Below are 27,723 nucleotides of genomic sequence, written 5' to 3'. Positions count from 1 at the left end.
TAGTCTTTGCGAGGCAGTTGCTGGATCATCATGGCTGGCAAGAATGACCGTGTCCTCAGCAAATGTCCCTGTTGTAGTGTAAGTAGTCGTTGGTAGATCTGTTGTGAATAGCACGTATATTATCGGGCCTAAAACGCTCCCTTGTGGGACTCCAGATTGGACGGTGAAGTTGCTGGATACCTCGTCGTTAACGCGTGTTCGGAATTCTCGGTCAGACAGATATGACTTGAGTATTCTAAAGTATTTTATAGGCAGCACCTTTCTGATCTTGAATAGGAGTTCATCATGCCAAACCTTATCAAAGACTTGGCTTACGTCTATAAATATTGACGTGCAGTACCGTTTGTCTTCTAATGCTTGATTTATTTTATGGATGATTCTATGTGTTTGTTGTATTGTAGAGTGATGATTCCTAAATCCGAATTGGTGTGGAGGCATCCATTCATCTGGCTTTAGGTCCATATTTAGTCTCCGAAGTATCAACTTCTCAAATAGTTTGTTTATTGTGGACAGTAAGCTTATTGGACGATACGAAGATAATTCATTTGGGCCTTTTTCCTGATTTTGGTATCAAGATAATTTCTGCTGTTTTTAACTGTTTCGGCCAAATACTAAGTCTTAGCATAACATTATAGATGTATGTTAGCATGACCAGTCCCTTTTTTGGCAACTCTTTCATCATTTGGGGGGTGATTTTGTCAATATCAGGTGCTTTTTTGATATTTAAGAAGCCAATTTCTTCTTTGATCTTTTTCAGCTGAATAGTTTTATTGTCTGAATATTTGGCGGTTATCTTCTTTGATATTATGCCTACGTGGGCAGTACACCGCAGCTACTGTTAGTTTGCATACCTTCATTTTTACCTTAATTGCTGTAGCTTGTAGGAAGTTTTCTTTTCTTCAAATTTTGGTAATTCATAATGGCTTATATTATTTTTAACAAGTTTTTTAAAAATAAAGGAAGTAACTTAAAATTAGTGTTTTCTTTTTCAAATTGTGATATATTTGATCAAAGCACGCACTGTATAGCCAGATAAACAGCCATCGCTAAGTAACGGTTCTGTAACACGCAAAGCGGGAGTAACTGTTGGAAGCCGCGCTTTCTGTGCGGTCCGTGCCAAGGCTATATAACGAGGACCAGCATCCATTACAGAGAAGTCTTCAGACGGCAGTTAGAGGTATAGGAGGTTGGTGTGAGATGGTTGCCAGCCTGCAAGGACGTGAACCCGGGAGCAGGAGAACGTCCGCTGGTAGATGTAATCTTAGGAGATTTAGTACGTGTTGTAGGGAACTGTAGCGTTAAATAGCAGACTGGATGGACCCCGGAGCCGGTCTGGAAGACGTCGAGAAAAGAAAATTCTTGATCCTACTGGGACTCGATCTCCGACCCCTTGGTCGGTCAGCTCGTAGCCAGTCGATATACCGACTGCGGTATCCCTGCTCCATAAGTTAGAGACACCTATACAATATCTGATGATGGCCGAAAGGCTGAAACATGTTTCAGACTTGTAACATATAGTAGGTACAAAACAAGGCGACGTGAAGTTAGATATATTTGTAGTTGTAACTTAACACCTTGTTGCGCTGAGGTTTACAATTAATTTCGCTCGTTTCCCGCGCTTCGCAAGTAGCGAGTTGCATAGGCGCAGTGTCTATCGTATCGGAATGGCTTCAATTGTTTCGCGACATGCACAAAAAAGCAATAGGGCGTATCGTATCGCGCTGCTCTCAAACCTATTAATCAATAAATTATGGCTTTTTAGGCAAGAGAGAATGCGTGGATGGAGGGCGGGAGATGCAGGCCATTGTATTGCTCAGCAAAAATGCTAAATCGCTGAAAAATGGAAGGGATGATGACGGTATTGGACGGTGATTTCATGTATACATAATTCAAAATTCACAGTACACTTATTGTTTGTTAATTTATCGTAGAAAACAAGCCCACAATAAATGGAGACTATTATTATTGCAAGGTAAACGTAAAGTTGGCCGGTCACGGTAGCCGAGCGGTCTAAGGCATGCACTGTCTTCGCTCGCTTTGAAACCGGGATCGTGGGTTCGAATCCCACTCAGGGTATGGATGTTTAGTATGTGTGTGCGTTTTTCTGTGTTTGTGTAGAGCTAGAGGCCCTGCGACGAGCTGATCACCCGCCCAAGGAGTCCTACCGAATGTGTAAGATCTAGAAAAACCGAAGTGACCGGAGAAGTTCATGGAGGTAGCCCTAGGCCCACTGGGGATGTAGTGCCAAGGAAAAAAAAAACTTAAAGTTGTTTATGTGCTTAATAAATTGAGTGCTGTGAATTAAGACATAAGGAGGAGTGGACGTAAAGCTCCACCACTCCTTAGCTAGGCGTTAGCTAGAGATGAATGATCAGCTTGTCACCCCAGCCGATATACCTCAGGTAGATCGCACCCAGTAGCCATTGGGTGGGAGGCTGTGTGAGACCCAGAGCCGGTCTGGACGCTGTGAAGCAGGAGAAAACTTTTGCACCTGCCGGGAATTAATCCTCGGCCATCCAGTCTGCAGCCCGTCAATATACTGACCGAGCAATCTCGGCTTCTCCGTTATTATTGTTGTTATTAATGTTTTAATTTATGTTATCGCTTATTTTCTTTCAACATTCCACATAAGTGTTACGTAGCTTTGAAATTTTAAAGCACTTCCTCTCAGACGAAACATTTCGATGCTTTATTTCGTACGATCGTGTTCAAGAACAAAGTAATTATCCTTACATTAAGAACATATTTCAACGGCCAATGACCGTTCAAATGACTAAGTTGTCGTTGTAGCATAAGATACGTAAGATAGGCATGATCTGCTCTGTAAAGCCTGTACTGACAGAGGACTTGTGTGTAGTGCAAAATGAAGAATTTTCGAGAACGTATTGTATGTGCAAAATATACACTTGACGAAAGGCCAAGTGCATTCTTAAGAGACAAACCCATCTTCTCGTCAGAGTGGATGTTACATAAGGACTACTACCGCAAGAGTTCAGTGGAAAACAAAATCTCTCGTCGTGGACTCAAGGGGCCTGACGCCAAGACGAACTGATTGGCGGCAAATCGCCAGTCGTAAAGTAACTCTGACTCTGACTCTGACTCTGACTCTGACTCTGACTCTAGAATTTGAATTGGGTCGAGCCCTGGAGATGGTAGTCGAAGGCGATTGAAAATAAATGGCAAGATATGAATTAGGCGCTGCCAAGAAATCTTCATGTGTGAGTTGAAGTGGCAGTGAGACTGTGATAAATCCGTTGCCAGGATACGGTTAGTGAAGACTGAGAATCCTAGTGCGTGTGCAACGGTGAACTGGAAAGTGTGTAAATCAGTGTTAGCGCTGTAATTGCCTGTAGAATCGAACTGTGTGGATATATAAGGTGCAATAAATCCAGCCCAAACCCCGTCTTAAAAGTCACCCCAACTCGTGACAATATATATATATATTGCCGCCAGGGGCAAGAGATTTTTCTCTTCTTCTTGGGGTCCAGATCGGCTGTGGGGCATACCCAGCCTCCTAGCCAAAGCATGCCATGGATAAAACGGCCGGGACGTGAAACTGGCCAGTCACCTCCATCTAATGCCGACGTCAAGAATGGTGGAGCTATAACTCCACTCCTTCATACGTCCTCATGACATAGTACTTAATTAATTAAGAACTGGGTAGGTTACCTTAGTCTTTTACAGGGATAAAGGGGTGTGGGATTTGTGCCCATCTGGGCCAGACCGGGAAAGTTGTGCAGCGGCCCTTGTAAGGGCTCAGGAGCACATGAACAATCCCATTAGCAGCTAAAGCCCTCGCGCGGTCATAATATTATTCTCAACACATTATAAACATTAAAGGCGTCTGGTCTCCGAAACCTGAAAGGAATGGTATACTTGGGAGGCAGACCTTCCGATAGGAGGATGTAAGGGTGTAGATTGGATACCCTGGCTCAGGATAGGCACCAGTAGTGGGCTCTTGTGGACGCACCACTGAACCTTCATGTTCCATAAAATGCTGGGAATTCCTTAAATAGTTGAGCGACTGTAAGCTTCTCAACAAGGACTCTGCTGCATGAAGTTATTTAGTTAGAACACAGGTTGCTACATTTTGCCTACGGATTCACTATATACAACATGGTACCAACATTTAATAGGCGTAAAACTCGATGTCTTTTAAGAGTTTGTGTCTGTACATAACAGCCGGGTTTAGTCCCATACAGTCCTGTCAAACTCTTTTTCTTCTTACCTGCTGAAATGAAAATTGTGTTTCCTGGATCATATACATGTAGACCCCATTATAAAGATAAACTTGTACATTGTACGTCCACCAGAATTTTGGTGTGCGGTGTCGTGTTAGCATATAGCAAAGTGTGGCAATGAAACATTTTGCACTTAATGAACTTAGTGCGCATGCACCTTGTGTAACTAACACCATGAAGCACAATCCATGCTGGAAGCCATAGCCGGTCAGTCAAAATAAATTAACCACCTATATGTAACCCACATGTTCATTAACACATCCTTCGAGAGTGCCCACCACTACGTTCTCGAGGCTTATAAGTCGAATCCATACTACACCATCCATCCTGTTTCTTAAGACTTAATTTAATATTACCCCCATCTACGGCTGTTTATTTCATGTTGTTTTCGGCCAAATTTTTATATGCATTTTCTACTCTCCATGCGTTCTGCATGTCTCCTCCCATTCTTCTTCATTCTAATAATGTGTGTGCAGTTTTCACCAGTCTCCTGTCTTTTTCTCCGTCTTAAGTCCAAATATTTGCCTAAGTGCTACACATATTCTCGGCCCTCCCACCTCGTCTGCTTCATGCGACTCTTATATCTTCAGAAACCAGAAGGAAAGACCACAAGAGAAAATTGTGATAGAATTTCATGTAATGGTTTCCATAAAGAAGATGTCTGCAAGAGTATAAACTTTTAAATAATGAAAAGTAAAGCGACAGGACACCAATTTAGAAATGGGGACAAGAGCTTGCTGAAGGACGGTGGCGTTCTTTCAGAGTGCACCAGAAATGTTATTTACAGCAAAATAACGCGGGCATCATATATAACATAGGAGGAAATACTGCTTTGGCATTACAGCGGGAGAAAGTTATATCTGGAGCAAAAGCCTTTCTCTCTGTTCTGTTCTATATGGCTGTCCTGCAGTAATTACCGTTAAACAAGTTGGCTGCATTGCTTGACATGCGCAGGAGGGCGCGCTTCCAGTGCTGGGGGTGTTGCTGTGTTGCTGGATGATCAGATATACTAATGGCGTTTTCCTTCGTGTCTAAGGATATACATTTTTCATCCTTTCGATAATGTAACGAAACTGAATTAGACACGATGTATCAGCTATTAACAGAAAGCATTTGTAGACGGGAAGACTTTACCTAACGACAACAAAAGAAATGCTGCTCAGGACGGCAAGGGTTACATGTTTTAGAACATTCTTTTAATACATATTTCAGAAATGATGTATTTTGGTATACTCAATAAGAATCATAATATAAAACAGATTTTATCGATTATTTTAGTTTGTTTAAAATTTATATTAAAAAGTAAAACCGAAAATAAAATCATTATCATTATTTAAAAGTGCAATTGTTGGCAGCGCTCTCTGGCTATGACGAATGTTGTAAATTTCATTCGTACTTTGTATACGTTTTATATTCGATATCTTTTCACTCATTATTTCTGAACCAAATTCATGTAAAGTAATATCAGAATTAATGCGGCATTCTGTTAACACTGCGAAATGATTGAGGAAGAGAACTTTACGAAATAAAAGATTATTACATCTAGCATTACGTGCGTAGTTGCGGAATAGACTCAGAAAGCGAGAAAGCCACCTTGTTCGTGTTCCATACAGAATCAATAGACTTACTTACTTACTCACTCTTGGAGCTGACCCCTTCTGGAGGAGCCGCCAATTCTGCAGCTACTCAAGAATTTCCCAGCATTTTATGGAACCCGAAGGTTCATCACCGTGTTCACAAGAGCCCTCCACTGGTCCCTATCCTGAGCCAGATCTATCCAATCCATACCATCGCATCCTATCTCTCTAAGATCCATTTTAATATTGTCCACCCACCTACGCCTTGGTCTTCCCTGTGGTCTCTTTCCTTCTGGCTTTACCACCAATATCCTATACGCATTCCTCGTTTCCCCCATTCGTGCTACATAACCTGCCCACCTCATCCTCCTTGACTTGATCATTCTAAGAATCAATAGACTTCTGTGCAAAATTAAATGAACGCTACGAGAACTGAATTTGGCACTGTGATGCATATTGGCTTGTGTAATTATTTCTCACCCTTAATGGCTTAAAGTGACTCCCATGTGTTAATAAGTAACAGTGCTGTAGAAGAAACTGTAAATTCAATAAAACTAACCCCAAAACCTGCCATTGGACGCATTCGTAAGCCAGTTCCATCCATCTCCCATCCTCAAATTCTGTCTCCCTAAGATCCACCTCAATGTGACCCTCCCGTCTCTTTCCGGTTTTAAAAGCGGACATTCGTCAAGAAATGTCCTCATGATACGCTAATTCTCCAGCTTGTGTGCACCGCCAAACGAATCTGTCTTTTCTTTTCCGAAAGCCAGCCCAAATTGGTCTGCAATTGAAGTGGAGGGGGATCCGTGAACATCTGAAAATGTTAAGATGAACTTCGGATTTTTACAGTCTAGTACAGTCCGTGCCAATGACAGTCTGGGGCATGAACTGTCGTCAATCTCTCGAATGCTGGGATCGTGGGTTCGAATCCCTCATGGATGTCTGCATGCGTTTATTGTCTGTTTGTGTTGTTCTGTGTGTAGGTAGCGGCCTTGTGACGGGCTGATCCCCGCCCAAGGAGTCCTACCGATTGTATATAGGATTAAGAAACTTGAAAGCGGCCAAGGTCCAACAAAAGATAGATAGATAGATGGATAGGCAGTAAATTTGGTAGGTTTTAATGATAACTCTTGAAATCGCCTGTACTCATAAAAGGGAATCCAAGTATGTTGGCTGTCAAGCAATTTTTACAGCTTATCCTCCTTTCGTTATCCACTGCAAGTTTCTTCGGTCCGTATGTAGCTGAAAATTCTGACATCCTTTTAAGGACATTGCCACTCTGTGCTTCTGTTTCTCGCGTTGCTTTCAACAAGAGCGTTTTACCAGTCTGTCTGCCCTGACTGTTTGTCTGTCCAAGCCGTGCTACTTCCATTTCACAGATTAAATTTTTGATGTATCGCTCTGTGAGATGTCACATATGCCATCGAGGTTTTGGGCTTAACCTCCTGCCGCACTCTACCCCCCACCGCTCTTTACACCCTTTCTCCCTTCCACAACCAGCACAGCTTAGCAAAAGGACAGTTATGATAAATTTGGTTACTATGAAAGTGCTTTAGAAAGGGCGAGTGATGAAACCCAATCTGCTAATAGGAGATGTTGCTTCTAAGTGTTCTGATGTTTCTACTTACCGACAGAATCTGTCTGCCTTTTCCTTTTCGAGTTCTTTGGTTTCTTTTTTCTTTCTACGGTTGATTTAACGCCCTGTCAATATTTGAGACCGTGTAGCTTCGAATGACAGTGGGAATGAAAAGCAGTGAACTAGAAAGGATTTTTAAGGAAGTGGTCACAGTCTAATCGGTGTATTATTCAGGCGTTTGCGTGGAGGGAATGAAGAAAACCACGAGAAGCATCGGTCATAATAGCCGGTTCTTGTTATGAATCACGGTACGAAATTTAACACTAATGGCGTGATTAGAGGAGGGTTTATGCTTTTATGGTATTTATGTTTGTGCCCAATAAAATAATATTTTTTTTAGTGAAATTATTTAGAACTTCCGCATTTATAAATTACTACTACGTGTATATATTCTGGCACGAATAACGTGCCATATCCATAAATATCCATAAATGCTTTCATTCAATCCCCCTAAAGTTGTCTCCACCTTGTCGTGGTGGTGGGGCTTATGTGACTCTGTGACCTGGAGAGCTATGCGGGCGGAAGTTTAACTACCGGTAGAGTCACCCATGCAGGTAAGGTCAAAGGGTAGGGTCCAGACTAAGAGAGATAACATGGTCCTCCAGGTTGGGGGTTGGGCATGAGGCTAACAACCTGATCCTGTAAAAGGAATTTTGTTCAAAAACCTAACAACCAGCCTCGGGTCATCATGCGTGGGTCCATTCCTATGGCAGCACGCACTGGCTGTGAAGACCGGTTGTAGAGGAGGCCAAGACACCCAGGACTGTAGCGCCGAGTGGTAGGTAGGTAGGCTTTCATTCTATCCCAGAAAATGGCATTTATATATTTCAATTTCATCATGTATTAGCCTGTTTTAGGAACGTTTAGAATATCAAAACAAGGAAGTGACTTCCCTCGTACTCCTACTTATCTTACGCATGTCTGAGACATTAGTTTCATTCCGTTCTTTCATCGCTTTAACGTATTCTTAAAATATTCGGATCCATTTATTTAAACAAAATTTTTGTCGCCCCCTTTTTGTAGTTTGTTATTGACGTTTCTAGTATCGAGACCGCGTAGCGTTGATAAGAACTGTCCCTCTTATCTTCGTAGAATGGCGCCTGTTATATCTTTCGGAAAACCAATCTTCGGCGCAGGTGTTTCAGTCTTTCACCTCTGACGATAGTACGAGTATTAATATCCAATTGTATTACTTCATTCAGTACGCCCTTCGAACCTTTACGAAGATCTTTACGAGTTTTCAAACCTCCAGTTAGTAAGATCTGATGTTGCATGCCTGTTTTATTTCTGCTTCATTAATATTATTACATAAACAGATTCGCTTATTTTTTGTCGTATTATATCGTCGTTTTTTGATTGCGTTTTCATTTCACGATCGTCCCCTTGCATGAACCCGTGGTATTCTCTTATGCAAGAACATGATAAAGGTAAAGCTATCCCAGTAACAGGCGTGGAGGCCCATAGGGTTGTAAGATGTCGAGGATGCCACATTTTCTCTAGACAGTTGGCTCACAGATGGCGGTGAAGTTGTCAGCCTTACACGCCGGCCGCCCTTTACCCCCCAAGAAGATTCCTGGTACTCATTTCTGTTCGAGTCTGAGTCGACCCCAGGGTTGTATTGCGGCTGAAAGTATTAGATCAATTGAAAAATTCCATGAACTCATCGGGAATCGAACCCGCGACCTTCCGGCTTGTATCATAGTTCCCTAACTACTTCACCACATGCCCCGTGTGCAAGAACATGATATATTATTTCATTACTACAACAAATTTATGGAACACGAAAAAAGAAAACAAGCAAGAAAGAAAAATGCAAGAGTAAAATAAGTTTATTTCAATCACTATACGCAATAAGATTTTATTAAAAATTGCAAAGTAATATAACAAAAATATAACATCGTTGATATCAAAACACTTATCACAAATATAAACTGGAAACAATAGGAGGTATACACTTACAGACACACAGACTGACGGGAGGGATTTATGAGGCACGCCGTTGAGATGGGCCCAGGTGCCATGACATACATACCAGTTTTCATAAAGATTGGTTCAGCTATTCAAAAGTTTGCAGGGGGATACACAGACACACAGACAACATGGCGGTCGCTTAAGGGTACATGCATTTTTGTAAATAAGGAAAGTAGGCTAGAGGTACCAGAGGAAGGAAACGGGTACAAACAGAAGTATAGGCATGCCTCAGCGTACAAGGAAAATTACTGTCGCTACAAAAACATATCTCGGTGCAGTAAATTATACATTGGAAACATATTTCTACATTTGTTTCGCTGGGTGGTTAATACGTATGCTTATAACTTGGATTGAGGTTGTGTGCTCTTCAGGACTCACGTCCTCCACTTTCTGCTATGGGTTCCATAGGCAATTTCACCCTGAAAGAAAATGTACTATCAATTATAGACATTCGAGATAAACAAGCCATAAAAATATGACTGTGATCGTTTCAATACATTTGTTACAAAGCGATTATCGTCAAATATTGAAATCTGAGTTTTACTCAAGTCATGCGTGAAGGAGGAGACGTAACTAATGGCGGTACAGGCCTTCCATTTGCCTTCTTTTAAGATATCATATTTTATGAGAGTAGACTCTTATCGACCCAGTTGATTCATTGTTGTGGAGCAGATGACAAATCGGTAAGATTGCGTACAGTCGTAAGAGGTGGGATTTTTAATTAATTAACTCTTACTCACGGTAACCCATCCAAGTACTAACCACGCCCAGTGTTACTTAACTTCAATGATCGGACGAGAACCAGAGTTTTGAACATGGTATGGCCTTTGGTCTAGAAAACCGAGATTAACGGACGTCGGAATCCGTTGCGCTGACCACGCGACACTCTCTATCCATTCCTTCTATGTTAAAAATTACAAGTATAATTACTCAAAGAATCGTTTACGCCATATATTTCAAAGGTAACTTATTCTGAATATATATAGCTATAAATACTGTGACGTATAGATCTACTGCTGGGTAACGACTCAATAAACACATTCCCGCAGAAGTAAACGCCGGCAACAATAGGATGTACATTGCTAGGCATTGGATCAGTAAACAAACTTCCTTAACAGCAGAGGATGTGTTTTCTGCGTGGTCCGTGCAAAGTGGTTAAGTGAAGGGATCAGTTTTGGGAATCGATCCTCCGACCTTCCGGCTTTTAGTATAGTGCCTCAACCAACTATGCTAGAGGCAAAAAGAAGGACAGGCTAATAAAAATTAAGGCGGAAAATAGTTGAGTCTTCACTTCAAAAGATATTTTTCGACAATATTTAATTATAGCATGTAATAAAACATTAATAACAGCAATAAATAATAGATAATTAACTCCATAATGTACAGTATTGCTTGAGAAGCTGATAGTAACCCAGCTAGTCGAGAGAACCTCCGTCTTTAAGGGAATCCCAAAGTTCATTATTTGTGTTCACAAGGGCCCGCCTATGAATTCTACTGTGAACTATATAAGTACCTTACGCTATATTCTAACACTACCCTTAACCACCTAAACTAATTACATGGAACATGGGCCTTCTTGACAACATAATAGTCGTCAAGAAATCGCCTTTTCGGAACCCGTGGTTTCTTAACCACGCTCACGGGGACCCGTCACTGGGCCATATCCTGAGTTAGATGAATTCAGTCCGTGCTACACTGGCACTTTTAGGTCCATTTTGATAATATTGTCACGTGTAGGGTGGTACGCGTGACGAGATTGACGGGTTCTAGTTCGGACGATTGGGTTATTAGCACTACTTCATAGTCACCGCCGTGAAAACCTCAAATCTCCTAATCACGTTTAAATACAGCGCTATCTCTGATTTACACACACACACGCGCGCACATGCACACGCACGCATGCACGNCTTGAGCTTCTGATTTACACACACACACACACACACACACACACACACACACGCACATGCACGCGCGCGCGCGCACACAACACACACACACACACTGGTCCTCTCCTTGTACTACAACTAAACCGTAGGAACTATAACACTCTCACTAAATGACAAACTCCAAGTATTACACATGAATGAAGCCTTATAATTACACTTTAAGTCTTCACAGGTCGACGAAATTTCCGTGACTGTATTCTACGAGAACTCAGAACCGAATCGTAGGGCCCTTTGTTTTTAAGGTAATCCTTTGCACGGACCCCACTGAAGACAGTCTTCCATTATTGAAATGCGTTTAACGAACCATTGCATAGCAACGGTCGCGGCACGGGTCCCATCGAAAATACTCTATTGTTGAAGTTTATTTACTGAGCCGTTGCTTAGCAACGCTCTGACCATCCAAGTTACAATATTCTTATCCGTCTAAACAATCTACATACTGCAGAGTCCGCCTGGAGAATTTAAAAACCATTCAGGAAATTACCCGTCTTTTATAGAAACCTAGGATTCGTTGCCGTGTTCACAAGAGCCGGCGCTCACCAGACTTACTCCAACTTACTCTTGCATGCTGAAGACTCTGTTGGTCTCTTCGTCCAGCTGGTACGCCCTGTTCGTGTAGATGTGTTGACTAATACACGCCTTAGCCATTTTTGTCCTCTCTCTATAAACACAATGCATGGTTATGTGTTAATCTCTTTCACAGCTATGCGTCAATGCCTATTTGTTTCCGCCAGACACAGCACCGTCATCGAGAAGTTAGCACTCCTGCTCCGTATCCCGGTCGGCAGACCGGCAATCGTGGCAGAAGTGTTCTTTGTTAATCCCCGTCCCTTCGAGAAAATTCTTCGATAGTATCTTAAATTAGGTTATGACCATTTCCTTCCAGAACCTTTCCAATTCATCGTTCCGAAATCATACTTACCAGATACGTAAAAAATTATTGTACTTCCAGAAACAAAAGTTGCATTTTTTTTGCCTACTTTCCTCATTTCGAAAAAACGAAGGAATTTATATGAAGAACGAATCATCTACTTTCAGGTGCGCATGGGCAACAGAAAGAAAGGACACAGATACAAGACAGCAAGGCGATTTCAGAAACCTCCTAGCAAAAGTTAGGGTGGATACCCAGAGAGATAGAAGGTGATCTTATGAGCCTCAAAAGCTTAAAGAATTTTCGGGAGATACACAGACAGATGGGCTGGCAGACCGATACACAGACAGACAGCAAGATGATCTCATAAGTCAACTTTTATTAAAAAAAAGTAGGCTAAAAGTGAGGCTTAACGATGTCATCTTGCCGTCTGTGTTTGTGTGCCCTCTCCTAACGTTGCTATTCAACGGCTCGGTAAACACATTCCCGCGGTAACGAATATACACGCGACAATACAAGAACTGTTGAACGCGGAGTTTTCTAAGCGGTGCGTGTCGTATCACATACCTAGTGATAGGAAATTAGGATATTAGTTCTTCACAGAACTTCTTCTTACCTTTAGTGTTACTTATTGCTTAGACTTCGTTTTAAGAATAGAAATATAAGGTTTCGGGAACTGGATCTGGTCCCTTCCTCAGGTTATATTTACTATTCAGTCGAATCAGATGGAAGGGGCTAGTCTCGCGTCACTGAACTCACGTGTTTACCTGTTTATTTGCCAGGCGAGCATTAGAACCAGGATGAAGACCAGCACGACTGCCACAGAGAGCACTTCCGTGATAACGAATAATATGCGATTCACATCTTCTACTTTCAGTTCCAGCCGGGCCATGTCGCTCGCTTCCTGTGTCACGTTCTGAAAGAATGCACAAAGTATCTAAGTGTATTTATGAATCGTCGCCAAGTCAAATGTCACGTGCTGAGTGAAATTATTTGATAAACAGGGGCGTGAACATGTGTGTCTTACTTCACAGCAAATAAACAAAACAAAACAAATTCCGTAGTCTGTAGTCCGCAAGCGAACTATACCGACCGAGCGACCGCCGCTTGAAGGTGAAGTTAGTGACAACTTTTGCGAATAGAGGGTGTTGCGTGGTCAGCGCAACGGATCTAGACGGCCGTCAATCTCGGTTTTCTAGTCCGGAGCCGCTATTTTCCTGAAATAGCTTCTCGGTTATCCTCACTAGGCTGAGTGGACCCTTTTCCAGATTCACTCCTTCTCAGAAAATCTGGTAGCGCTGGGAATCGAACCCGGAACCTCTGGATCTGTACCAAGAACTCTGACCACTAGACCACGGAGGCGGTTTCTTACTTCACAGTCATAGGCTTAATGTTATTTTACGTAATATAAGACAAGACTAAATAATTGCACATTTATTGTTTATTCATTCATTCATTCATTCATCAATGACTCTACAGCCCTTTGTTGGGCCCTGGCCTCTTCTCAGTTTCGTAACCTTATTTACACAGACGGCAGGGCTCCTTGAACGAGGGTTCAGCCCGTCGTAAGGCCCCAACCTACACACAGGACGACACAAACACAGAACAAACGAACACAGATATCCATGGGATTCGAACCCACGATCCAAGCGTTCGAGTGAGCGAAGATAGTTCATGCTTTAGACCGCGCGGTCACTGTGACCGGCGCACATTTGTTGTATCTAAATACACGGTACATGGCTTTGCGTAAAGATTTCTTTGGCTTAATTTGCGACGCTGTCAGTAACTGGACTGCACAGTGTTGACTGGTGGAATGAGACGTGAATCATGAATTGGACAGGATTTGGAAGAAAACGATCACACCTTAATTGAAATAATATCCCGAAACTTGGATGGAGACACTGAGTAAAACCACAAGAAAACTCAGTCAAGATAACAGTTCTTTTTTATTTTCTCATGAGGTGAGGCTGAGTCCGCTTGGTACTACGGCCGCTACTGGCCTATTGTACCAGCCCCGGGTGATGGATGGGGGTGATTGTAGAGCAGTCGGTGGAATGCGAATTGGCAGGGGAAAGCGAAGTACTGGGAGAAAACTGCCCTAGTGCCACTTTGTCAACCACAAATCCCATATGATCTGATCCGAGCTCGAATCCGGGCCGCTGTGGCAAGGTAGTCTATGTCCTGGCACATTTTAAACATAAGTTTATGGCGTTACCATTAAAGCAGCCTGGTTATGAAATGTGTGAAATTACCCCGAACGAATTCCTCCGTTTTATAGAAGAGGAAGCACCGTGAAACATAATTCCTTCATAATGTCTTCTTCTGAACAAGCCGCATAATGTCCGTACATGCTGAAGTTATTCTTGCAAGATAAGTTTGAAATACTCCCATCTATTTTAGGCTTCCTAGTTTGTTCCTCCCCTTGAGGTTTTCCTATCAAATTGGTCTGTGCGTTATCCTACGTATCCTGTCCATCCTGTTCTCCTGATTAACCACCGTGAATTGTCACCTAAATACAGGATGATTCAAAATTACTGTTGGGGTCTCTGTGGCATATAATTTTGAAACTGAGAATAATAAAATAAAACTGCTTACGAAATATGAATGTTTAACCCAAAAAGTTTTGTTTAACAACGCTCTAATCGCTGAATTGATGTATCGATTGAGTTACAGCTTCATATTCCTTAAGCAGTTTTATTTTGTTATTTTCGGTTATAAAAATTAAGGCAAGGAAATCCCGACAATAATTTAGAATCACGGTTTACTATTGAAACGTTATTAAATACAGCATTTATCTGTACATATTGCTAAGTTCTATTCCCGACATTAAGCAAATCGGTGTTGAGTTCACCAAAAAGCGTTACGTAAATAATCGTAAAGAGCAGGAGCGGTTTCTGTTCTGTTCCTCCCAATTTTGTCTCTGCCTTTGAAAACAGTCTGTACTCCTTAGGTTCTCTTCAAATTACTTATGTATACGCCTTCTATTCACACATCCTCCATCTCTGTTGTCTGCTTCTCTCTTGTGTCGTCACGGTTTTGAGGAATCCCCTACCGAGGGGTAAGAGTTTTGTACTCCTATGCGCACAAGCATAAGCAACATGATTAATGTCTCTGAGACGACATATTTATGCAAATATGGTGATGTTACGCCTAATTTGAGCATTCTTCCTACTCTGAACTTATTCTTCATAGTCCCCCCCCCATTCTTCTTTTCCTGCAGAGGCTTTCCCCGAACAAATGCAAAGCCCTGCATATCCATATTAATGTGAACCATATTTTATGTTATTTAATTCAAATGGAAATGTTATCGAATTAGTCAAAACAGGAGACAGATCCGAGTGTGCATTATCTCAAGACGAGAACGGAATTATATGTTTGTAACGAGTTGGAAATGGTTTGCAAGATGGACACATGACAAGAATTTTCTAAAATGTTAATTTTAATTCATAAGGGAGGCCAACAGACAACTTCGTCTTCAGCGGATGATATAACCTCCACGGAAAATTGATCTCTCTAAGAAATTGATAGACATTTATTAGGCAAAGAAAAAGTCGCTACTTTTGTGGAATCAGATTGTTCGTGTCAGTGTTCACTGGAGTCCGCCACTGAGCTTTGTGGAGAACCTAGCGAATGCAACCTGCACCATCAAATTGGATTTTTTTCCAGATCATTTTCAGTGCTGTACTTCCGTCTACGTCTGGATCTTCCAAGTTGTCTCTTCTCTTCTTCTCTTAAAGTTCTAAGACTAAGGTGTTTTATGTGTTTAATCTCAGTGACACACGTCATCAATTCTTTTCGATCAGTAATACCAACTTTACAGCCACTCAAATCGTTTTGTTTTATTGACTTAATTACGCATTCTTGTTAAAGTTTTCTTTCTGCATATCATATCAGATACTTAGAGCGAAAAGAAAGTGCGGGCTTAGTTCTTCCCAGAACTTCTCGTATTTTTTTACTGTTAAATTATCTTTATAATTTCTAAGTTACGCTACATAATTGAAGACAGTCTAGGTTGTCGTTGGGGGGCACGCGGTAGCGTTGTTGGTTGAGCTACAAGCTATAACCCGGAAGGTCGCGGGTTTGAGTCCCAATGAGGTGGATTTTTTTTAATTGACGTAATCCTTCCAGCCGCACAATGGCCCTGGGGTCGACTCAGCCTCTAACAGAAATGAGTACCAGGAATCTTCGTGGAGTTAAAGGGCGGCCTGCGCATAAGATTGATAAATTTACTGCCATCTGTGGGTCGATTGTCTAGAAAATGTGGGAGCCTCAACGTCTCACAACCCTATGGGCCTCCACGGCCTGTTACAGGGATAGCTTTACAATTGTTACTGTTTGACCTGATGACGTAGTGTATAGCAAAATGGGACGGGGAAATTACTAGGATTTGCTAATCTGGCGACCCTGAGCGAGGCGGTCTTCAGTGACCGGTGCAGACTGTTATTGCGCAGTGATTGGCTACAGACAAGCAATAAAAGAGAAAATCACAGCAACTGAAGTACAGAGCGCGCATATGATAAGGCAGCTCGTCGAGACAAGATAATAGACTAAGAAATATCCTTCCGCCAATGGGAAACGAACAACTCCCCCCCCACAAGAAAAGAAAAAAAGAATTCAGAATAGAAAATTTATTCCTGTTAGCCACTGGCCGTCTCACAAGCAATTTGCTTTTTAAAACCAGTAAAAGTTTAAAACGTTAAAATGCACAGAAAAACTAAGTATATGTAGGTGTCTCGTCATCAGTCTCTGGGATAAGATAATGATATAAAGATAGCTAACAGATGTTTTGAAAATGTGGCACAATTCAGATATTTGGGGGACGACAGTAACAAATCAAAACTCGATTCAAGACGAAATTAAGAGGAGACTAAATTCGGGCAATGCTTGCTACCATTCAGCCCAGAACCATTTGTCTTCTCATTTGCTGTCTAACAACATAAAAATTTAAATATACAGAATTATAATTTTGCATGTGGTTCTGTATGGCTGTGAAACTTGGTTTCTGACACTAAGGGAGGAATATAGACTGAAGGTGTTTGAGAACAGGGTGTTGAGGAGAATATTTCGACCGAAGAGAGATGAAGTGATAGGAGATTGGAGGAAACTGCATAATGAGTAGCTTCATAGTTTATACTCTTTTTCAAATACAGTTAGAATGATTAAGTCAAGGAGGATGAGATCGGCAGTGTATGTAGCACGAATAAGGGAAAAAGGAATACATATAGGATTTTAGTGGGAAAGCCAGAAGGAAAGAGATCACTAGGAAGTTCAAGACGTTGGTGGGTGAACAATATTGTGACATGTTGCGCACACCCAACACGCGACAATATTAAAATGGACCTTAGAGAGAGAGAGAGAGAGAATGGAATGATATGGACTGAAGTTCTTGAGTAACTGCACAATTGTCGGCTTATCAAGAAGGGCTCAGCTCTATGAAGTTAGTTAGTTAGTTAGTTAGTTAGTTAGTTAAACGTTAAAATCTCTTCTACCTTACCTTATATGTTTCGACTAATGCGGATCATCTTCAGATGTCTCTAAAATTGCTTATGAAACTACTTTGCTTCTGTCCATAAATTAAATTTTGGGGTAATAGCTCCGTCTATGAGCCCATGTGTCCAATATTGTGTCGTGTGTAGTTCTTATGAATGTTTTCAAAATTTGACTATTTCCACCTGCCTTCTAGTTCGACTCCTTCCTAGACCGAATAGAAAATAATTTTTAGATGGAACCACAAACCAACGAGACAGACGGTAATTCCTGAATAAAATTCCTGAATAAACCGTCTACTCCTTAAAATTCTAAGAGGTAACAACTAACTAGTTAATTAACGAACACCATGGAGCTGAGTCCTTCCTGAGAAACTGCCAGTCGCTCAGTCATTAAAGGATTTCCAAATATCTTCTGGTACCCGGCTGTTTATTGGGGTGTTCATAACAGCCCTCCATCGGTACCTACACCAAGACAGATGAATCCAGTCTATAACAACCTCTCATGTCTCTCTAAGATCAATTTTTGTATTATACTCCCACCTACGTTTGTTTCTTCCTAGTGGTGTTTGATCTTCTGACTTTCACACCAACACCAGGTATGCATTCCCCTTCTCCCCAATTCGTGCTATATGCCCTGCCCATCTTATCCTCCTTGACTTGATCATTCTAATTACACCCGACGAAGGTTGCAAATTATGAAGTTTCTCATTATGCTGTTTCCTGCAACCTCTTCTTATTCCATTCCTCTTCGGTCCAAATGTTCTCCTCAGAGCCATGATCTAAGTACTCCAGTCTATGTTCTTCCCCTCATGCGAAAGACGAAGTTTCACATTCATACAAAACTGCGGATAAAATTATGATATTGTATAGCCTTTTTTTAATTTTTCCGTTTTTCGACAGCAGACGAGAAGACAAACGTCCCAAAATGAAAGGTAACAAGCATTAGCTTATTTTCTCTTAATTTCCTTTTGATTTTTGGAATCTAATTGGTAATGATGAAGCAAAGAAGTAAAGTTGTCCCTATACTTAATAAATTAAGCACCACGACACCGTGAACTAATGTCTGGGAGTGAAGCTTCGGCTCCACCTTTCTTAACCTCAACATTAGATAGATGTGAGTGGTCAGCTTCACACATAGGTCACTTTAACCCTGGACAAACATCGCCCGGTACCCATTTGTTAGGGGGCTGGGTGTGCCCCAGAGCCGGTCTGGAAGCTGTGAAGTAGAGAAGAATTTCTCTTACCCCTGCCGGGGATCGAACCCCAACCGTCTAGCTAGTAGATAACTGAGCTCTCCCGGGTACTAGCGGTACTACTGAAGTTCAGAGAGACTGTCGAAGAGCTGTGTTATATGTGGATGTTGCGAGATGCACTAGGGCCTGATAACGTGTTCTCAGAGGGCATCTGGATGTAAGCTGCAAGCGACTTAAGCCTGTCTCTGCTAGGCAACCCCCCCACCCCTTTCCATGCAGACCCTCTCACTTCCTTTCAGTGCGACTAATTTGTTGATCGTCATAACCTCATTACGTTTCAACTGTGTTCCGGCTTTTTGTACAACTGAAGTGAGTGGAGCAAAACGTCACACTCGGCTGCTATGTGTGTTGTGGGGGAGTGGGACCAGTGTAGGGGTAGTTTAGCTCTGGTGTTATACGTGTATATAGGGCTTGTATAGTTGTGCTGATACACTTCAAAGTACACCCTCACTGCATTACATATTTCTCTTTTTAACAGAGTGTATATTTAATTAAATGTTAGTGTAAACATATTCAAGCACATAAGTTATATTACAGGCAGGGTCTAAAGGTTCAAACGCTTACCCGGAAGGTTGTTCATGTTGTTACTACTACTACTACTACTACTGAGATAGCGCAGTCGGTATAGCGACTGCCTACGGTCTGGACGGTCGAGGGGTCGGAGTTCGAGTCAAGGTATGGTCAGGAATTCTCTCTTCTCCACGTCGTCCAGACCGGCTCTGGGGCCCACCCAGTCTCCTATACAATGGGTACCGGGAACTCTTTCCCTTGCGGTAAAGCGGCCGGGACGTGAAGCTGCCTCCTCTTCCCCAAATGGTGCCGATTTCAAGAAAATGTGGGTCTATTTATTTACTCCCCCATACGCCTTCATTGCACAGTGCATAATTAAGTTAAGCACAGGCCATTTCTTCTAATTTTACTGCTACTATTAAGATCCGGGATAACTCAGTCGGTATAGCGACTGAGTAAGAGCTAGAGGACCGGGATTCATATCCCGACAGGATAAGAAATTTTTCTCTATTCCATAGAGTCTGGCTCTGGGACCCACCGAGCCAGTTTATCTATTTTCAAATGCTGTTGCCTACTGCGGACCTGAACTTGTAGAACTGCCTGTAAGAAGACTCTGACAATAAAAGAAGGCACAGAACACTGCAGGCTACAAACTGCAAGGAATGTTTTCTTTTTCCTTGGCACTAGAGCCCCAGTGGGCCTAGGCCTACCTCTATGAACTTGCAAGGAATGTTTACATAGGCCTATGCTCATCAGCTGTTTCCTGGTTTATCAAGGAATAACCCTTGGAGGATTAAGAGTGATATCGAGTCAGTATAACCAGTGTCCTGGGCGAGTTTCGAACAGATGTTCCTTAATACATGTTATCTCACAGTAGCCTGTTTTGAATAATTTAAACACTTTAATTTTCTTAGCCTACTTTCCTTATTTTGGAAAAATAACAGGAGGCGTATGAAATCACCTCACTGTCTCTGCCCCCCCCCCATTTTTGGTACGAGGTTTATACTATCGCCTTGCTGGTTCTGTGTCTGTGTGTCCCCCCACTCCTTTTTGCTTTCTATGCCAGCCGTGCCATATAAAAGGAAAGCAGGAGATAGTTCTTCCCAGAATTTATTGCTAACTTCAGTTAGAAAGAAAGGTTTTGGCAACAAGGGAATCAAATATTGTCATGTGACGGAGATAAAATTATAGAAGTATTAACTTTAGTCGGACTCTAACAAACGGAGAACTTGAATTCATATAAGATGGATTTTCATGAACGTTGTGAATAGACCTGTGTCTATAGACTATATGAAGATGCAGAACGTCTCGGGCGAAGTTACATGCTTGTTACTTGTAAAATAAACGAAACCTGTCGTATATTCCACTAATTAAAATTAATTCCCTGAAGCTACGCAGGCTATGTCACATTCTTATTTGGATCCGAGAGGGAGATGTGACAGAAGATTGGGCAACACTTCACAAATTATTATTGTATTTTCAATGGCTCTTCCAGCCCATTCAGGCCCCTGGCCTCTTATTCAGTTCTGTAATCATTTTTCACAGACGGTAGGACTCCTAGGGTGAGTGATCAGCCCATCGCAAGGACGCTACCTAAACATAGGACAACATAAACACAGAATAAACGCTTATACACACCAAACACCCATGCCTTGAGTGGGATTCGAACCCACGATCCAAGTTTTCGAGCGAGCGAAAGCAGTTCATGCTTTAGATCACGTGGCCACTGTGACCAGCTAGAAGCATGCATAGCATACGAAAATTTCCTGGTCAGAAGCGAAAGGTAAAACGGAAGAGATAAAATTCTCGCTGTGTTTAATACATTAAGCTTCACGCCATGAAGGCGCATGAAAAGAAGCACAACTCTTGCACTACTTTTGAATTTTGTGGTGTCAGCTTTACTCCCTGGGGAATGTATCCCCTGTACTCATTAGACAGGAGTCCCGATGGACCTCAGAACCGGTCTAGACACTGTGGAATAGAGAAAAATCCCTTGCACCTGCCGGAAATCAGACTACGGCCGTAGAGACCGTAGCCCGTCGTTATATTGACTGAGCTATCTCGGCTCCCTTAAACGTAAAAGGAGTGGTTATATTACGGTGGGTCTGAATAAATATGGTGCAAGGATGTGAATTGTGTACGAGTATATCTGGCAAATTCTTGTGATAACTACAATGAACCTTCGGGAGACGGTAAATATCTTAACAAGCTTAGCGACTGTCAGGAAGGGCTCTGCTCCGTGAGTTGTTGGAGGCACACAGTACATATATAGCGGTCGACAAAATGGCGGCACACTTGCTACATTATGGCTTATTTATGCCGTACCTTCTGTGACTTGGACCACCTGGCTATAGATCCAGAGGTCCCGAGTTCGATTCCAGGCGCTACCAGATTTTCTGAGAAGTAGTGGGTCTGGAGCATGGTTCACTCAGCCTCGTGAAGATAATTAAGGAGCTGTTTCAAGGAAACAGTGGCTCTGGTCTAGAAGAACCGAGATTAACGGCCGTGGGGAACCGTTGTGCTGACCACGCGACACCATCTCTCCGCAAAAGTTGGCACCAACTTCGTCGACAAGCGGTGGTCACTCGGTCGGTATAGTTCGCTTGCGGACTACAGGCCACGGATTTTGTTTTGTCTTTGTTTGTACCTTCTGTGACTTCGTGTTTCCAATTTTCTTCACTGTTTAGATCTTTTGCCTGCTCCGGCTACTAAGGAAGCTGCTGATTGTGTCTCATTTGTGATCATCCACGACATCTACTGCCGTGAGGCCTGGAGTCCCGTGCACTCTTCAGGACTTTCTCTTCTTCAGTAACTTTAATGTTATATGCGTGATTTAAATTTGCCTAATAATTACTGGGAAAACTTGGTTACAGTTCTGTGACGTTGGTAGAACTGCATCATCCCTCCTCCTCTGGAACAAAAACTCCGCCCCTCGTGCAACGTTTCCCCCGCCTCGCCCCTCATTCCGCTAAAAACATCCTCTCTATTCTGGACAACCTTTGCAGTCGTTATGCCGCCGGAAAACACATGCTAGTGTGGGCCGCGGTTTTGTTTGTTAGTATTATATTAATGTCAGGCCGCAGGAAGGGGTTTAGGGAGGGGAGGTGGAGACTCGGCAACAATGGAAATGTCATCGGTGGGTAATACCGATGACAAAATTACGGAAATGATGTCTCGTGTGTACGGATAGTGATAGTGCTATTCTTTTCATCCTGCCTCGCTCACTGCTGGTACATGCCATTCTCGAGTTAAAACTCCATACGATAGAGTTCCTTCTGAGAATACGGTGGCCTTTTGGCCGGTGAAGAAGTTTCTAGCCTTTTAAGAAATTCGTAATGTTTGTTACCGTGTCCAAAGGACCATGCCATTGAACCATATCCTGACGTATGAATCCAGTTTTTTTATTTTGTTTTAGTTTTCTTGGGGTGGGGTGAGACTGAGTCCACTTGGTACGTCGGGCACTAAGTGGCCTGTTGTACCAACCCAAGATGATAGATGATGAATGTGGAACGAGAATTAGCAGGGGAAACCGATGTATTCAAGAGAAAATCTGCCCCAGTGCCACTATGTCCACCACAAATCCAACATGACCGGACCTGGGCTGGAACTCGGGCCACCGCGGTGAGAAGGCGGCGACTAGCCGCCTGAGCTGTGGCATGGTCCGATGAATTCAGTTTTTGTTTTATTGCTCTGTTTTCTTACTAACCCTTTTAATATATAAATTCATACCGCAGGCTTTTATCATCTGGATAGAGTACCATGTAGTTCCGTTGAGCCAACTGAAGTTGCGGAGGAACGTGAGGCCTATATGTTCAGGGTTTAAGAGTAATACAAACTATAAACCAGCACGAAGCAGGCAACTAGCAACCTCGGCTGACTTTTAGCGGACTACAGGGCGTTATAACCCAGAAGACGCAACTCTTCATAACTAATTCTGTGAGGACTTCAAATCCCTCAATCTGTACTCTTCACCAACTAATATTAATAAATTGTCTACTATTTGTACAACATCGATCTTCATATTTTCTGTGTAAAACAACGTTTCGGAGAGAGAATTTGCCTCCGCTATCATATAAAAAGCCTACTCAGTTCGGGCTATCGATGAAACCTAGTTCCTACATCTGGACACCAATATCAACACAAGGTATGATAATAAACCAATACAAAATAAACTACCTGCATGAGTTAAGACAAAAATTTAAACCGTCAAATGCGTTTTGCGGTGAGTAATGTATTAAAAGTAAAAAACTGTGTTAGTATACCATTGTCACGAAATTTTATATCCTGTTTACTACTAATTTAATCATATCAGAGATGATGAAATAGGCGTCACTTTCCTGCATGATTGACAAAACCTAGAAACGCTAACAATTTTAGCCGGAAAGTCAGAGTGGAAGCGACCAGCTGGGAGAACTAGTCGTAGATGGGAGGACAATATTAAAATATATACTTAATTTTTCTTAAGGGCGCGCGGTAGCGTAGTTGGTTGAGACACGATGCTATAAGCCGTAAGGTCGCGGGTTCTATTCCCGATGAGGTCATTGGATTTTTCAATTGATCTAATTCTTGCAGTCTCACTATGGTCCTGGGATCGACTCAGCCTCTAACAGAAATGAGTACCAGGAATCTTCCTGGGGGTAAAGGGCGGCCGGGGCGTAAGGGCGATGACCTTACCGCCATCTATGAGCCTGTTGCCTAGAGAAAATATGGGAGCCTCGACGTCTCACAATCCTATGGACCTCCATGGCCTGTTTCAGGAATTGCTCTACTTACCTACCTACCTGCCTATCTGCCCATCTGCCTACCTACCACTCGGCGCTACAGCCCTGGGTGAGCCTTGGTCTCCTCTACAACCAGTCTCCACAGCCATGCGTGTTGCCATAGGAATGGACCCACGCATGATGACCCGAGGCTGGTTGTTAGGTTTCTGAACAAAATTCTTTTTACAGGATGAGGTTGTTAGCCTCATGCCCCACCCCCAACCTGGAGGACCAGGGTATCTCTCTTAGTCTGGACTCTACCCTTTTACTTTTCCGGCATGGGTGACCCTACCGGTACTTCAACTACCGCCGGTATAGCTCTCCAGGTCACAGAGTCACGCAAGCCCCACCACCACGACAAGGTGGAGACACATTTGGGGGGCTTTACTTTACTTACATTTAAAAAACAGGGTCTGAGGACGTGGGCTGGATTCGTTTGGATCGCAATAGGTTCCAATGGTGGGCTGTTTTAAACACGGTAATTATATTTTTGTAATTTCTTAACCAGCTGAATGATGGTTGGCTCCTCATGAAGGACCCTGTTCCATGCAATCAGTTCTGGCATTTAACTGCAAAGGCTAAGTAAGTCTGGACACTTTAATCACAGTATGCGACCTCTGGACCTGACGAAAGAGAATGAAGAGACTGTGTAGATGAATTTCGCAATCTGCACGACTAGCCTACCCTCGCGCAGAAGAAAGCAGACGCTATTTGCTCGCGTCCTGTTTGCCTCATTTAGACGTCACACATGAAGAATAGAGGAACACGCTGCAATTGACGTCATCAATTTCGTATCTACGCCATACAACCCCCGCGGTTTATCTCGCACCCGGCTAAACATTGGTCTAGTTATAGAAATGTTTTCTGAGGCTAAGGCAGCCTAAAACGGATAATTAAAATTTATCGCTCCTAGTGCTATCGGCTGCATATAGGAGGGAAGTGTTACAAGGGTTTGGGGGTTGTATAGAAAAGGGCAATTCACTTAATTGAAATCTCTGAGGAGCGTGCAACTGGGTTCTCCGGAAGGGGGGAGCTTGTTTTATCTGCTTTGATGCATACCCAAACGCAGTTTGTTATAACGGACGTTTCGTCAATTTTATGATCATCTTTTAGTAAGGCAATACTACCCAAATTCGTAGTAGGACTGAGTTTGGCCTGATTAATCTTGTTTTATATAACGATGTTTTATCGACTGCATAATTCTGTTAACGTGAGCAGGGATAGCGTAGTCGATATAGCGACTGGCTACGGGCTGGAAGACCGAGGGATCGGAGTTCGAGTCCTGGTAGGGTCTCTTCTCCAAGTGGTCCAGACCGGTTCCAGGGCACACCCAACCCCATATCTAATGGGTACCGGGGGCTCTTTCCCCGGGGGTAAAGCAGCTGGGGCGTTAAGCTGACCAGTCACCTCCAACTAGTGCCGAGGTCAAGAGAACGTGGATTTATACATCCACTCCCCCATACGCCTTAACGGAGCAGTGCTTAATTCGTTAAGCACAGAGATAACTTTACCTTTTACCTATAATTCTACTAACAGCGGGATGATAAGTGGAATCAAACCGAATTGACTATTGGTTCTTCGTTTATTTAAAGATGCTGTAACAGTTTCGTTAGTGAGACAGCAGAGCTTAATGAGTCAAGTAAGGGATTATGGACTGAATGATTGCTGATCGATTCTCGATACGGGGCAGGGATGTTTATTTTCGTCGCCACTTCCAGACGGTCTCTGTGGCTTACCCAGACCGATTCCGGTGGCTCAGCCTTCGACTCTAAAGTTGACTGGTCTAATATCAACGTTAAGAGCATTCGGAGTTTTACCACAGGGACGTGTAGGCTATATTTGCTTGACGCGTCATTACAAGACAAATTTACGTTTATCAGAGACATAAGCTGTAGGAAGTAAGTGGTCGTGGCCTATTTCAGAATATTGTACCGATATTCATATAAACAAATTCAGGAGCACCATCTCAACTTCAGTCACAGTAGATAATGGAGACCGTTAGAACATGATTAATGAACGGTTAAAATATTTCGGAGTAAGCCATAAGCCTATATATTTTTTTTATATATATTCATTCTGTTGCAGATTAAAAGAGACAACAACGGATAAAGGAACAGACTTTGATAAGAAGGGAGTCAGGTGTCGACGGTAAGCAATCACATTAATTATAAACATTAGCTTATAGAATGTATATTCTGATTGTTGATCAAATAAATAAATAAATAAAAGAAAATTAATTATAATCAGTTTCAATTGCATTTTTGCTTCAAAGCTACAAGGGAAAATAAAGTTGTCCATTTGCTTAATTAAATAAGAATTATGGCGTGAAGGAGTATGAGAGGGTGGAGTTATTTCTCCACCATTCTTGACCTTGGCACTAGATTGAGGTCAGTGGTCAGACTCAAGACCCGGCCGCTTTATCCCGGAAGAAGAAGCCCCTTGTATCCACTGGATAGGAGTCTGAGTGGACTCAGAGCCGGTCTAGATATTATGAAGAGGAAATTTCTGACCCAGTCGGGAATCGAACCCAAGCCTTTCATCTCCCAGGTCTGTTCCTATACATACTTAGCTATCCTGACTCCCCAGAAGCTATAATCGTGACATAATTTAACAGGTCAGTTATCTTCTGGTTCTTAAAGAACTGGTTAACCCCAACGTAGACTGTCATAATCGTTAACGAAGCTCTTAACATCTGTGAAGAACTGATGGAATTTATGAGCTCCTGTCATAAAAGGAAACAAGACCCGGAGAAGAGTATATTAATTAGAAAGTATTTTATACTAAACACTCTTCCTCCCTCTCTGTCTCTATCTGGAAAGGTAACAATTACACCACTTAATAATGGCCATTCAACTGCAAACAACAAAGGACTCCCCATGTGTGTTGAGAAGGGTTAGAATTCTATTCTGTGCCACCTACAATTGATTACAATAAAACTTCCGAGCCAGTCTCTGTTATTGTTACATATAGGCCTTATATGGAGAACTCGGTGGTTCCGGTTTCCGTACAGAGTAAGTCAAAACTCGGGCTTTATTTACAGCTATGACTGGAAAGCTTTGTTATTTGTTTTCAACTTCCCTCTGTAGCCTGATCATTAATTCTGTGTAGGTAGCCATGATTCTTCTAGATTGAAATATTAAGGAAACAGATTAGTAATTATAATTCTATATACATACATGGAAGTTGTAAAGTTGTTTCATTATTATGAAGCCATATTGGAGTGGATGACATTAACAATGTGATGATAATACATCGTATCACCAATATTTAAGAGACAATGTTAGAAATTTGATATGTATGAAAGAATTGTGTAGTTATTTTGATGATATAAATGTTTTGGGTGATTCACAAAACCATACATATGCCTATGCATTATTATTATTATTATAAATTTCTTATTTTTTCTTATCTCTATTTTTTATTTCTGTTCTTACACTTATTATTGCATTTGCAGCTTGTGTGAATAGCC

General features: G+C 42.2%; 2 protein-coding genes across 9 annotated transcripts in view; one reads left to right on the top strand and one right to left on the bottom strand.

Moving 5' to 3' along the window:
- LOC111871353 (ubiquitin-like-conjugating enzyme ATG10) overlaps positions 1–27,723 on the top strand; it is a 647,673-nt gene that overhangs the window by 609,028 nt on the left and 10,922 nt on the right. For 7 of the 8 annotated variants that reach the window (XR_002844008.2, XR_002844007.2, XR_002844006.2 and 4 more), the window contains one exon: positions 26,340–26,402. The exons of the other annotated variant lie outside the window; for it this stretch is intronic. Coding sequence is in view for 2 of the 7 variants with exons in the window: in XM_033754225.1 (XP_033610116.1) it covers positions 26,340–26,402 (63 nt within the window). In the remaining 5 variants the exon portion in view is untranslated. The remainder of the gene's footprint in view (positions 1–26,339; positions 26,403–27,723) is intronic. 8 annotated transcript variants of the gene reach the window in all.
- The window catches only part of LOC111871354, a 37,230-nt gene continuing 18,988 nt past the window's right edge, over positions 9,482–27,723 (bottom strand). Inside the window, exons 2-4 of the mRNA XM_023864409.2 lie at positions 13,010–13,158; positions 11,931–12,032; positions 9,482–9,844 (exon numbers count right to left, since the gene is read on the bottom strand). Coding sequence (XP_023720177.1) covers positions 9,793–9,844; positions 11,931–12,032; positions 13,010–13,158 — 303 coding nt within the window. The 3' untranslated portion in view covers positions 9,482–9,792. The remainder of the gene's footprint in view (positions 9,845–11,930; positions 12,033–13,009; positions 13,159–27,723) is intronic.

The sequence above is a fragment of the Cryptotermes secundus genome, unplaced genomic scaffold, assembly GCF_002891405.2.
Source record: "Cryptotermes secundus unplaced genomic scaffold, Csec_1.0 scaffold122, whole genome shotgun sequence".
Taxonomy (NCBI): domain Eukaryota; kingdom Metazoa; phylum Arthropoda; class Insecta; order Blattodea; family Kalotermitidae; genus Cryptotermes; species Cryptotermes secundus.
This window is presented reverse-complemented; position numbering and strand designations above follow the sequence as displayed.